Source organism: Mixophyes fleayi, chromosome 1, assembly GCF_038048845.1.
Source record: "Mixophyes fleayi isolate aMixFle1 chromosome 1, aMixFle1.hap1, whole genome shotgun sequence".
Taxonomy (NCBI): domain Eukaryota; kingdom Metazoa; phylum Chordata; class Amphibia; order Anura; family Limnodynastidae; genus Mixophyes; species Mixophyes fleayi.
Window position 1 is genome coordinate 235,775,688 of NC_134402.1, and position 14,853 is coordinate 235,790,540.

Genomic DNA, 14,853 nt, shown 5'->3' on the forward strand with positions numbered 1-14,853 from the left:
AAAAATCCCGGTAAGGTCTATGATCAATCCACCCCTTGCTCCACGTGTGGTATTTTAAAATTATCACTGAAACCAGAGATTAGATTGAGCTATCTATCTATCTATCTACCTAAGAGAGATAATGGGCCTGATCCATCAAGGAATGTAAACAGTGTGCATATAATTCATATGGGCCAGTTCCAGGCGTATGTCAGATTTCTCTGCTCATCTTTAATAATACCATAACATACAAGTGCAATATTCAAGTCTCACTGTAGATGTCAGTCACAAGCCTTCCAGACCTGTAACTGTGGCATTGTAGTGAGTTGAGAAACGTTATTTACACACAAACACAGGTTGCCATCCAGCTCTCATTGTTAGAACACAGGGGAGGGGCAAAGGAAAGCACAGGAGTTGAGCACAAATTGTATGATCTAAGTAAATGCCAAAAACTTTTTTGCTACAATAGGCAAGCATTTTAATGTTTTTTAATTGTAATTGATTGAATGTAAAACTGCATCATGCCTTATTTCCATATCTGAAGACAAAGTGAAGATAACAAAATAAGTAATGAAATCTTCCTTTCAAACTTTCAACATGACAGACTTGTTACGTTGCCCAAGTTGCAATATGACTTTTAGATCTTCATTATTGCTGGAAAAGCACAGAGAGAAGTTCTGTATTGGTGGAAACATTGGAAGAGTGAGAGAAACACAGACACCCCAGGATATGGTAACTGTCTTCATTTTATATCTTGTTTTGTTTGTTTTTCTGGTTTCTTTTTAGTTTTATTTTGTTTCCTACAAGCATTATTTGCATTTTTATGTGTATGTATGTTTATAACATACACTATTTATTAGAATCAGTTTAATGCATACATCTTGGTGGAGATGATAATTGTTTACTGAAAATCAAAATCAAACTGACCTTGTTGCTCTATTTTGGGACCTCTTACTTCACATTATTGTAACAATTCTGCCCAGGAAGTAATCCCAGGAGGGGCCAACTCTACCAACTCTTTTGATCTCTATGTTCAGAGAAGAATAGTGCAATGTCCAGGTTTAGTAGGGCTAATATGAGCCTCCTAATGTGTGACCAGTGACACTGCTTACATCTTCCCACTGAACTGTGTCACTTTTATAGTGATTGATATTGTAAGCTGGGCCCTTTTATCTCTTTGTCTATCTGTTAATACCTAGAGAAGCATTCATCAAATGGCTCTTTGTACAGCAGTTATAATCCACCGCACATCTCCATCAATTCATGGTGGTTTATTGCTCCAAACCGCTGTATTTACTTTAGGTAGGATTGAGGATTGAATTTAAAGTCACCGATGATGTGCGGCAACTTAAAGACACCTAAACCACCCGAACTTTGGTCTATTTATTTTAATAGCTGTTTTTGTTAGGCTATTTAGCTCAAACATGCTTTTTGAGCTATCTTGCCATCCATAACATAAGTGGAAGCACCATTGACTTATGAATTATTGTGGCAATCTTTATTTAATGATTATGGGGACAAAATTAATTTATAATTAACTAATAGTGGCAATTTATTTGTTCATTATATTAAGTGGGCAATATTATTGTTCTTTTTCTATTATGGGGCAATATGAATCTATAATTATAGCAATACTTATTTATGATGGGGCAATACATACTATTTCATGATGGGTTTACTATTTACATTGCACACATGTGGTACTACATGTACCAGCATGCTCATGTGCGCTAGTGCTTGCTGGCAGCATACTGCATGCTGTTTGAGCAGTCTCGCCTCATACAACCACCTCTTTTATTTTGGCTGTTTAGTTGGCAGGTTTGTGGCTGTGATTGAAACCAGCGCTTCATACATTTAACGGTTTGTTTGTAGTCAAGGATACAAATCGGGACAGCAACATTGAAGGCTTTGGTGGATGAAACTAATGTTTTTTGGCAGTTTTTCAGCAGTCTTGCCTTTAACACATCGGGCGGTTTAAAACATGGCCGTAAATATGCCTCAAATCGGCATTTGATACATTTACCCCCTAGTCTTTTACTGTATTTTTTTCCAAATTGTAAAGCACTATAGAATACAGTGGTGCCATATAAATAAATGATAATAAAATAACCATGATACATTTCATTACATGTCCCTGTAATGTTTTCGGTAGAGCTTTGTTCTGTTGTCCTAAATGCATGATGTGCGATGGACATAGAGGAAAGCGAGCGTATGTGTGTTTATAATGACAACTACATTAAAAGCTAATAACAAGTTCCACAGCCAACTAAAAGCACAAAAGACATTATGACTCCTTGCAGATGTCTTTCTGATGTTTAGTAAAGTTTATGTTACACTTTAGAACAATGTATCTATTACTGAATAGTGAAATGATAATGTCACAGCTGTCTGATTATGATTGATGATATTGCTACTCTTCAGTTCTACCTATCTCATGTACAGTCAGTCGGTGATTATGAAATTAGTATTACTCATATATTCTACCACATGGTAATGAATTTCCGATGATATGTAATTAAATGCACATTGTATTTCTTTATAAAGATCTCTTTTTACTCACATGCTTGTAATTTAAACTTCATCTTGCCATTATCATTAAATTAAGAACATATATTATCAGCATGAAAGATGACATGAACGATCCAATAACTATATTTTATTGAGCATTGTGTAGCTTTGGTAATGTTTCCTGGAGAACTTCCCAAATAAATAAACATAGTAATAAATGCAACTCAAGAAGAGAGATTAATCTCCAAGGAGGATATCAACTACAAACGAGATTGGCATTTTAAAAGTTAGTTTTAGTTTTAATTCAAAGACATACAAATTAAATGTATTCTTCAAAATTTATTGTCATATTGCAAATGCAAAATTTATTGGTAGGATTTCCTACCAGATAAATTGATGCCTCAGTATATTAGCTTTAAAATGGTTTCTTTCACCTCTGAAATAAGGCTTTGGTGTTTACTTTGATGATTTGGTGAACATTTCCAAAATTACCACATTAAACATAGATTAAAACCAATATATACCTTGTAGAACTCTTTGTTGAATAGATCACAGGTACAAACCTATCTCTAAGAGAAGCTGTGTATAAAAATGATCTCTGGGTAAAGCCAGAAAAGAATTCTACAAATTTTACTTAATAATTCTGCCAGGGGAGGTCTACTAAGATTGAAGTTGATGTTTCATTTCCCTAATGTGGCAGCTCTTACCCAAACTAACAAGTGCAAATGTATAAGAAAATAGATCCTTTGGGCTCTATGACTCATTCCCATATGTTTTGTAAAACATATATACACATTTTATTCCCATTATACCAGGGGTCAGGCCTTGAGACACCTGGGTGACTTATTTGCTTGATGACAGTACAATGTGAAACCAGATTAAAGCTGAATACACGCTATAGGTTTTTCCCTCAATTATCGCACCAATCACACGATAAACGACTCTCCGATATCGCATTAGTGATCACACACCCATGATCATGTTTTCATGTACCAAAGCACATTGTATGATTTGATTTGATTTTAGAAACTGACTAAAAATTACTATCAATGATGGAACAATGTCGGACAATTGGGGAAGTGTGCATGCACTCACGACCAGCAGTGTAGGTAGATCTCTATAGAGTGTGCAATCTTTTCAGCAGATAGTTATGACAGATGATTATGATTATGGAGCTGAAGTTTGTGCACCTCGAGGGTCATTGTGAAGGACTCTGTTTCCTCTGTGTTTAGTTTGTTGACTCCATCATCAAATTGTTTGAATTTAGTTACCACTTATATACAAATGAAATAAAGGCTTATTTGTTACACATTTTACACCTCAAGTTCAATCAATGATCTCTAGCTATATAAAGGGATGCATTTATGACACTTGAAACATAAAGGAAAACTCCACCGATGGAGTATGCTACATTTTTTTTACTCTTTGCACCTCTCACCTCTACTTCCCCCCATTGTCTTGCTCCCTACATCTCCTCCCTAAACATTTGTAAAGCAAGGTCTACAATCTCCTTTAAGGCTATAATAGTGTCAGGAACTGAGCTTATCAAGGTCTGGAACCCTGGATTCTGTGTTGCTGAATTAATTGTTTGCTTGTTTGCCACTGAAAAATTAAGGCTGGATACACACTACAGTGTTTTCAAACGATTAATGGGCGAATCAAACGATAAATGACTGTTCGGCCCGATATCGCATTGTTGTGTACGCTGCGACGATGACCGATTATCATTCCAAAGCACATTGTATCATTTCACTTGATTTTTAAACTGGACTAAAAATCTTGTTCAACGATGGAACGTTGTTATTCCAGTTCTGCAATGTGTATGCACTGATGACCGGCAGTGTCCATAGATCTCTATAGAGTGTGCAGAGTTACGATCTTCTGACCCAACAGTTATGACGGATAAAGAATACAGATCTGAAGGTAATTTGTGTAAAATCTGTTTATTGTGTACACATGGATCAACTTGCTGATCGTGACATTTTTTTTTAAATTTAATCGTTGGTAAAATCGTTAGGGATATCGTATCGGGAGAAATTTTGTGTGTACCCAGCCTTACTCTTTGAGCTGCAGTACTTGAGATACTATTCCCCCGGAATTTCTAATTACTTAATGAACATCGCCTAATCATTGGCTCAATCAAAGGAAACACTGGGCTATTTTAACCCAGAAACAGTCTGTTTACTCTGTGGATTTTTGTGGTTTGCACCTGTGGTCTTGCCTTGTAACTACTACTACTAGTACTGTTAGCTGTGTACCGATTTGTCTTGTCCTTGACTACATCCCTGCTTGACTGCCCATGTTCTGATTTTGTCTTTTTTATCTACAGTCATGGCCAAAAGTTTTGAGAAAGACACAAGTATTAGTTTTCACAAAGTTTGCTGCTTCAGTGTTTTTAGACCTTTTTGTCAGATGTTGCTATGGTATACTGAAGTAAAATTACAAGCATTTCATAAGTGTCAAAGGTTTTTATTGACAATTACATTAAGTTTATGCAAAGAGTCAATATTTGCAGTGTTGATCCTTCTTTTTGAAGACCTCTGCAATTCGCCCTGGCATGCTGTCAATCCACATACTGACTGATGGACACCCATTCTTGCTTAATCAATGCTTGGAGTTTGTCAGAATTTGTGGGTTTTTCTTTGTCCACCTGCATCTTGAGGATTTACCACAAGTTCTCAATGGGATTAAGGTCTGGGGAGGATTCCTGGCCATGAACCCAAAATTTTGATGTTTTGATCCCCGAGCCACTTAGTTATCACTTTTGCCTTATGGCAAGGTGCTCCAACATGCTGGAAAAGGCATTTTTCGTCACCAAACTGTTCTTGGATGCTTGAGAGAAGTTGCTGTTGGAGGATGTTTTGGTACCATTCTTTATTCATGGCTGTGTTCTTAGGCACAATTGTGAATAAACCCACTCCCTTGACTGAGAAGCAACCCCACACATGAATGGTCTCAGGATGCTTTTCTCTTGGCATGACACTGGACTGATGGTAGCGCTCTCCTTTCCTTCTCTGGACAAGTGTTGTTCCAGATGCCCTAAACAACCTGAAAGGGGCATTCAGCAGAGAAAATTACTTTACCCTAGTCCTTAGCAGTCCAATCCCTGTTCCTTTTGCAGAATATCAGTCTGTCCCTGATGTTTTTCCTGGAAAGAAGTGGCTTCTTTGCAGGCCATCCTCCAAAAGTCTTTGCCTCACTGTGCGTGCAGATGCACTCACACCTGTCTGCTGTCATTCCTGAGCAAGCTCTGCACTAGTGGTGTCCTAATCCGGCATTTGAATCAACTTTTAGAGACTGTTCTGGTGCTGGCTGGACGTTCTTTGGTGCCCTGAAGCCTTCTTCACAACTATTGAACCGCTCTCTTTGAAGTTCTTGATAATCCGATAAATGGTTGATTTAGGTGCAATTTTAGTAGCAGAATATTCTTGTCTGTGAAGCCCTTTTTGTGCAAAGCAATGATGACTGCACGTGTTTCCTTGCAGATATCCATGGTTATCAGAGGAAAAATAATGATTTCAAGCACCACCCTCCTTTTAAAGCTTACAGTCTGTTATTCTAACTCAATCAGCATGCCAGAGTGATCTCCAGCCTTGTTCTCATCAACACTCACACCTATGTTAACAAGAGAATCACTGACCTGATTTCAACTGGTCCATTTGTAGCGGGGCTGAAATGCAGTGGAAATGTTGTTTTGGGATAAAGTTCATTGTCATGGCAAAGAGGGACTTTGCAATTAATTGCAATTCATCTGATCACTTTTCATGACATTCTGGAGTATATGCAAATTGCCATCACAAAATATTTTAATAATATTTGTGTCATTCTCAAAACTTTTGGCTATGTCTGTATACTCCACATCTGCCTACAATACTTTGGCTTCTTCTTGATTCCTTCCACTCTGACAACTGGACTCATTCTCTAATACTATATATCTTAAAGATATTCATGCCTCAACCATGGAGTCTGCTAGTGCAAGTTCTGTTACTACCCATAAAGTAATTGTTTTGACTCAAAACCTTCACTACCAGGCTCAGGTTAAACAAATTATCCAAAATCAAGATCAGGATATTACCGGCCAGGTTCATAACTATACAGATAAATTAATCAATTTTAGTAAATTCAAGAATTGCAGGTCCATACTGTTTCTCCTGTATCTCCTCTGGAGACCCACCTATCTCTCCCTCCAATGTAAAATGGATACCAAGGGTGTTACCAAGCCAGTGCAGGTTATATTTCCAGTTTGTAGCATATGTGTTATTATGAGAAACACAGTCCAACACTGTACAGTAACAGAAGGCACCATAGCATATAAGTGAAAGTTCCAGAATAGAAATGCAAGGGATGATGACAGTCCACAAGGCTATATTAGCCTTATGCATTTCTTCACCTGAAGAATTGTGATAGGCCACCATTACTATAAATGGCAGGGAGTGATAACCAGTAATAGTGTTTAACTTGTGCTGTTCATGTAGCCTGCTGTCTTTCTTGTATTCATATTGCTCACCTGTTGTCTGACCCATTGTCTGTTGCTGGATTTGCCCAGTGTGCTGCCTGTCTCAACCTTTGGCTTGTTTACTAGATCTTCCTGTTTTCTGCCCATCCTTACCTTTATCAGACCTCCTCTCTCTCTACTAGTAGCTACTACCTTGCTATATTACTCCATATATACACCCCTTGCAGCATTTAAATCCTTACAGCCTTATTGTGAAGTGGGGAAGAAGGGAAGGAAAGGGGGAAAGTAGGGAAAGAGGGAATAGGAAAAACTAGATTTGCAATGGAAGATAGTCCTGGTTTATGAAGATTATAAAGCCTTCCTGCCCTCCCAGCATCCTTAGTGATGATGCACTGTTTATCTGAAGGCCCTGGTCAACTATGTGTGGTGCAAGCAGTACTGCGCATGCACCAGTTAAGCAAATGCACAGCTACATGTTGACCCCATCGCACAGGAGGACAGCTCTTCCTTCCTCCACCACATTGATCCAATAAGTGTTTTGACTCCATGACATCTGAGATGAAACAGTTTCTGGTTGAGGAATTTAATTTACTTCAGAGTTTTAGCAATGTTTAATCATCATCATTATCATCATCTATTTATATAGCGCCAATAAGTCTGCAGCACTGTACAGAGAACACACTCATATCAGTCCCTGCCCCATTGGAGCTTACAGTCTAAATTCCCTATTACACATACACAGGCAGAGAGAGATTAGGGTCAATTTGATAGCAGCCAAATAACCTACCAGTATGTTTTTGGAGTGTGGGAGGAAACCGGAGCACCCAGAGGAAACCCACGCAAACACAGGGAAAACATACAAACTCCATACAGATAAGACCATGGTCGGGCAACAAACTCAGTGCTGTAAGGCAGAAGTGCTAACCACTAAGACAACGTGCTGCCCATATATTTTCACTTGACATTGAGCATCTGAAGGACATCCTTCCCGGACATCCAAGGATCATTTATAGAAAATCAGATTCGCTTAACACTAAGCTCGTCAAGTGCTGCATTCCAAAAACAACTGCAGAAAAAGGCCAACAGAGTTGGCTGGAAGAGAAAAGTGGGGGCTTTTATTATTGCAATAGGTGCCATGCTTGCAAAACTATTAATCATAAGGGAACAAAGCCCATCACCAACTTCCACTCTCATACAACAGGTGACTCCTTTCAGATCAAAACCAAAATCACCTGTGATACTATGGGTGTGGTTTATCTGTTGGAGTGCCCGTGTGGACTACAATATGTAGGGCGCACTATCCGGAAACTTCATGTTAGAATTTCAGAGCACCTTCGCAACATCACCAATCAGTTAGATAATCATACCGTATCATCTCATTTTCTTAAACATCATAACCACGACCACACTAAACTTCAGTTTTTAGGAATATGTAAAGTTCATAAACCTTGGAGAGGTGGAGATTTCATTTCCCTCATTTCAAAAGAAGAGGCGAGATGGATTTTTAATCTTAAAACCCTGATCCCAAAAGGATTGAATGTGGATTTTGACCTGGGTTATTTTCTCCACTCATAATGTATCCACTATATTTATCCTTATACACATTGATACAATGGGAATAATATGCTAGCTATACCATATTCCCACTTTATTTTTATTTTTATACTTCTACTTTTTTTTTTTTATTTATTTATTTATTATTTTTTTATTTCATTTATTTATTTATTTTTAAATTTTTTTTTTTTTTTTTTATTATTATTATTTTTTTATTATTATTATTTTTATATATATATATATAATTTTTTTTATTATTATTATTTTATTTTTTATTTTATTTTTATATTTTTATTTTTTATTTTTTATTTTATTTTTATATTTTTATTTTTTATTTTTAATTTTTTTTTTTTTTTATTTTTTTTTTTTTATTTTTTTTTTTTTTTTTTTTTTTTAATTTATTTATTTATTTATTTTTTTTTTTTATTTATTTTTTTTATTTTTATTTTTATTTTTATTTTTATTTATTTTTATTTATTTTTGTTCATTTCATATATATACCATGTACATCACCAATTAATATTTATGCAACCAGATCTATTTATATATATTTTTCTATATATGTTCAAACATGCTCTTTTTTGTTTTGCAACTAGTGCACTATCGTTTTCTTTTGTTTTTTTCCATCATGCCTGTTGGATTGTTGTGCAATCACCAGTACTCAGATTTATTCACTAATTACTTAATTACTCCATTGCCTCTTGGCTGATTGGCACATCCGGATCTCTTTAAAAACTGGCTAGGAAGACCAGTTGGACATTACTATCCCTGAGGAAGCCCACTGGCCATTGCCACCGGGCGAAACGCGTTGGAGACTGTCCCTCAACTCAGTTTTATTCAACTTACTAGCATGCTAGCATCTTACATTACCATATACAGACATCCACATCGGAGACCAGCCTGTAGCGTGTATGCGCTCATCCGTAGCGGCACTACCGCTTCCCCTGTTTAGCCTCAACTTTATGAGAAAGAGAGAGACTACGTTGGGGATTAGGAGGACTACATTTGGATCATCACCACCTATATTCTGCTGGGTACCTGTCCATTATTGGAGGCATTTTGATATCCATACATTTAATCTCAACACGGAGATATCCCGCAGCGTGCACACGCTATTTGAGCGGGATCATTTTTTCTTTCAACAAGGAGAGGATTTCCCTTTAGGAACTAGAAGAACTTTCTTCCTCATTCTTGTTTTAATAATTGGCATTCTGCTGGGTGCTTTTTATCATTGAAATCAACGTTATATCTAACCTCATCAGCACAGACTCTGGGACCGCTACTAAGTGCCTGTCTGCATTATAGACAGCCAGACATCCCTGCTTCATGTGAGTAACGGCTACCAATTTCATTTTTGCTTGCATTTTTCATCATCACCAACATTTTTATTTTACAACTCTGGACATTATATTTCCTTACATTCCCTTTTTGCAGTTCATACCAATTGTCATTTCATATTTTAGTAGCTTGCAAGTGCACTCTAACCATATTTTCAATCACACTGAGTTTATAGTGTTTTTTACCATTATCATTGTTTTCGGCAGTGTCAATTGATGCATGTTAATTGTTTAACACATCTAAGCTGTCTCGTTCCGGCCGGAGCGTATTGTGGACCTATCCATATTAAATTGATATATCTTTCCTTTACAAGCGCCCAGAACCTGACTATTTTTATACGTATCTAACATTGTTGGGAGTTTAGGGGTCCCCCACACACTCTCAGGTTCGCATTTGGCTGCTTCATATATTTGGAGGAAGCGCAGCCTATCCCTCTTTTTCACTTGACATTGGGAATAAGCTTAAATATATCTTCAAACTTTCATCCGTAATCTAAGAAGCAAACTGAATGGACCAACATTACCTCTGATGTTTTATTAGGTATCTACTTTAGGACTACTCCTTTTTAATATAAACTGTTATATTATTTTTATTTTTTAAACTCTGCTAGATTCAACTTTGATCATGTCTTAAATTAATCATGAGAGTAAGGGGACAACAGAACTGTCTTTATTACCGGAAAATTCAAGTCCTTTTATGAGAATTAAAACATATTCTTCATATTATACTTGGTAAATTGTTCATGAACTGGAGGATCTGGTCACCTGCAATCCCTACCAATACTTGCCTATGCATATAAAGCAATATAGATTCAGAGTATGGTCATATACCCCATGATTGCCCACTCTCCCTCTCAGAAATATAACATATCAATTATTATACAGTACTAATTTAGATGTCTGTATATTTCTCTAAATTAGGTAAACAAACTGAAGAACTCCAGGAGAAACAAGAATGAGCAAATGCAACACTATCAAATCAAACAGAAAAATGATCATAAAATCACATTGTCGGATTACATGTTGGATTCAAGAGAAGAGAAGACTGATTTAGACAAAGTAAGTACACAGAAAGGTATAGCTCCTAACATGTATCCAGGTAAAATTGAGATGAAATAAACACACTGCTAACACACACAAACCATGCCCCAAATTCACACAAATTGATCTGCCCAACAATAATCATTTTCTGAATAACCACTCCCACTTTCAGGCAATTTCCCACGCACTTTATTATAAACCCCACCCATTCAAAGTCCACAATACTGACCTAGCTCATTAGAGAAAATTAGGTGAGCCAATGGAATTTGCATTGTTCACAAAACCCCATACAGACTGCCACATAACATAATGTTGTGACTGAGCCTGGTGACAGACTTATACCACAGTAGCGGGCAGGTGCATGGTGTTGTGTGTAAGCTGGTGGGTTTTGTGGGCCTTGAGACCTTGCATGGATGAAGGAAAAGTATAGGGCCTACAGCAGGTAGTTATAAAATAAAGCTGTGTAACCGGATCCTGGTTGAGTTGAATTCTGTAACTAATGCCCTCTTTTTAGATTAATGGAAATGCTCAACTAGAACCAAGAACAACTGATAATGAAACGCAACTGCGTTATCTCGCTGAGGCTCACAGCAAGCAAATCAATGAAATTATGTCTCAAAATAAAGTGTTGGAGAAACAGAGAGATGGTATGTCAATTGATGTCTTCATTTATATATTTTATACATTTTATCCCAGGCTACAGTATTTGGTACTTTGTGTCATTGACTAGTTAGTGGTACATGCATAGTTACATCTCAAATTACATTTTTAATTCAGACATTAACTCAGACGTTTAATCATGTGACCTCAGTGCTTTAATTAAATGTCTGGCATGCTTTATCTTTTCAGATATAGCAAACTTTAAATTTACATTTAATGCATCACATGAAATACATTTTAATAACATGTGATGTGTTAAATGTCAGTTTATAGTTTGCTATGTCCCTGGTTCAATCCTATTTTATCAGCAGGGAACCACAGCTAGCCTCCTCTCGAAAACGAGGGAGGTCTATATATGTGTATATATATATATATATATATATATATATATATATATATATATATTTACACGTATATATTATTTATATTTATATTATATTATATATAAGAGTGTGTGGATGAAGTAGGGCACAGAGTGTGTGGATGACGGAGGGCACAGAGTATGTTGATGAAGGGGCACAGAGTGTGTGGATGACGGAGGGCACAGTGTGTGGTTGAAGGAGGGCACAGAGTGTGGATGAAGAAAGGCACAGAATGTGTGGATGAAGGGGCACAGAGTTTGTGGATGAAGGGGGCACAGAGTGTGTGGATGAAGGGGGCACAGAATGTGTGGATGACGGGGGCACAGAGTGTAAAGATGATGGGGCACACAGTGGGAGGATGAAGGAGCACAGTGTGATGATTTTTGTACATGTTGTTGTTTTATTTTGTTTTATCTTATTCCTCTGAATATTGGCTGTAAATTATTCTTTGACAGAACTATAATTGAAAAAAATATATAAAAATATTCTTTTCCCTTGGATTTATGTGCATTATTTTTGCAATTAACTTACTAAATATTTCTGTCCTGACCTAAATACTTATTACGTTATTTTGACCCAACTACTTATAAAAAGGGTCTGTTCGGTAATTATTTTGGAGGGGTGCCTTGAAAAAATTATGAGACTCTAAGGATGCCGCAAAGTGAAAAAGTTTGGGAGCCACTGTGCTATACAGTTCTGATTTTAATGAAAACTAAATGAGTCACAAAGGTTGCCATGACCCTTTTAAAATTCCAAGTGGTGCTTAATTTTGGAAATGCTAAAACATAAACATTGGTGGCGGGGTTGGTGAAGGAAGTCGTATTTTAAATTAAGAATTAAGTTGTTTTTACCTAGCCTGGTGTGGAAGGCGAGAGGTGCCTACATGTCTATTAGCCTAGGGAGGCCTGAACCCTAAATCAGGGCCTGAAAACCTGCATTGTAAGATCAAAATGAAAAGTGTACTACTGTAGTATTTGTGTCCCTTCCCTCTTAGTCCCACTATGACCTTGTAGGTCTTATGTGGTCCATGGGTCATAAGTTGTGCGTCTATTAATTTATCGTGACTCTGATCTATTTGTACAATTAGGTGACAAACCATAAATATTTTTTTCTGGAATATTTCTAATCTCTTGTTTTACCAATATAATTATTTTGATTTTTCACTAATCTTATGTAAAAATTGTTTAATAGCACAGTAAATATATATTAATTTTTCTATTTATTAAGCTATGCATGTATCTTTTTGGGAATATATTAACTTGTTCTAGTTGTCCAATATATGTATATAAACTTGATCTATTTATGTAGACATCTATTTATTTTAGTGCTAATATGTTAGCTGGTGCTGTTTTTTATTGAGAAATGTTTTTGAGTTTATTTTGTGATTATATTAGGAAATAACATTTATAAAAGATTGAAGAAATTATGCAATATAAAGAGGACTAATGAACCTATTAAAAAAACACTTATCGCGGTGCTGTGACAGTTATTTTTGTTCTGGAGGCCCCCTTTTTACTCATACTGAACATGTGCAGGGAACCAGCAAGCTTCCAGTTCCACTGCTCTTTCAAATAAAAAATAAAATTAAACCTTTTTTTAAAAACAAAATCAAAATCCTTTTATACATAAAAATCTAGCAGTACACATAATATAAATTTGAAAAATATAAACCATATTTTATATCTAACATTTTGATTTTTTTCCCTTCAGAAAATAAGATTTATTACAAGTAAGATTTATTACAAGTACTGTCCTGATAGTTGATATATAGGCAATAAATATCACCTCCAGTGCTAGCGATTCTTTACGCTGGTGGGGTAACGCCCTTCATATATAGGGCATAGAGAAATCAAGCTCTATCATTGGTCTTTTAATCTCTGATATACAATACTGTGTGAAAGTTTTAGGCAGGTGTGGAAAAAATGCTGCAAAGTAACAATTTTTCAACAGTAGAAGTGTTAATAGTTTATTTTTATCAATTAGCAAAATGCAAAGTGAATGAACAGAAGAGAAATCTAAATCAAATCAATATTTAGTGTGACCACCCTTTGCCTTCAAAACAGCATCAATTCTTCTAGGAACACTTGCACACAGTGTTTGAAGGAACTTGGTAGGGAGGTTGTTCCAAATATCTTAGAACAAACCACAGATCTTCTGTGGATGTAGGCTTGCTCAAATCCTTCTGTCTCTTCATGTAATCCCAGGCAGACTCGATGATGTTGATATCAGGGCTCTCTGAGGACCATATCATCACTTCCAGGATTTCTTGTTCTTCTTTATGCTGAAGATATTTCTTAATGACATTGCCTGTATGTTTGGGGTTTTTGTCCTGCTGCAAAATAAAGTAGGGATGAGCGGGCTCGGATTCCGCTAATCCGAGCCCACCCCAACAGTGCGGATCCGACTGGATCCGAGCACTGTTCGGGTATTTCCGGCGGCGCCCTCAATCCAAAACGAGACTATGACATCCAAGTCTCGCGTCGGATCTCGCGAGACTCGTATGTCATAAATTCCCCGCTTGCGGCCGCCATCTTCATTTGGGCTGAGATCAGAAAAGAGGGAGGTTGTAGGGTAGTGGTGATCCTGTGTGATCAGTCCAGTGGTGCTTTATGCTTTTGTCCTGTGCTCTGTGCTGCTGAGTCCAGTGGTGCTTTGGCCAGTGTTCTGTCCTGCTAAATCGAGTGGTGCTTTTGTCCTGTGCTCTGTCCTGCTGAGTCCAGTGGTGCTTTGGCCAGTGCTTTGTCCTGCTGAGTCCAGTGGTGCTTTTGTCCTGTGCTGTGTCCTGCTGAGTCCAGTGGTGCTTTGGCCAGTGCTCTGTCCTTCTGAGTCCAGTGGTGCTTTTGTCCTGTGCTTTGTTCTGCTAAGTCCATAGTAATTTTATAATTCTTAAAAAATCATAACAAAATTTTAAAAAAATAAGAAAAAAAATTATACAAAAATAATTTTAAAAAAATAT

The 14,853-nt window shown here is 36.8% G+C and overlaps 1 protein-coding gene across 2 annotated transcripts in view; it reads left to right on the top strand.

Annotated features, from left to right (window-relative positions):
- Window positions 1-385: 385 nt before the first annotated feature.
- Window positions 386-14,853, top strand: part of LOC142107538 (coiled-coil domain-containing protein 17-like) — a 34,541-nt gene continuing 20,073 nt past the window's right edge. For both annotated transcript variants that reach the window (XM_075191021.1, XM_075191030.1), the window contains exons 1-3: window positions 386-711; window positions 10,756-10,893; window positions 11,390-11,522. In XM_075191021.1, the coding sequence (XP_075047122.1) occupies window positions 550-711; window positions 10,756-10,893; window positions 11,390-11,522 (433 nt within the window). In that variant the 5' untranslated portion in view covers window positions 386-549. The remainder of the gene's footprint in view (window positions 712-10,755; window positions 10,894-11,389; window positions 11,523-14,853) is intronic.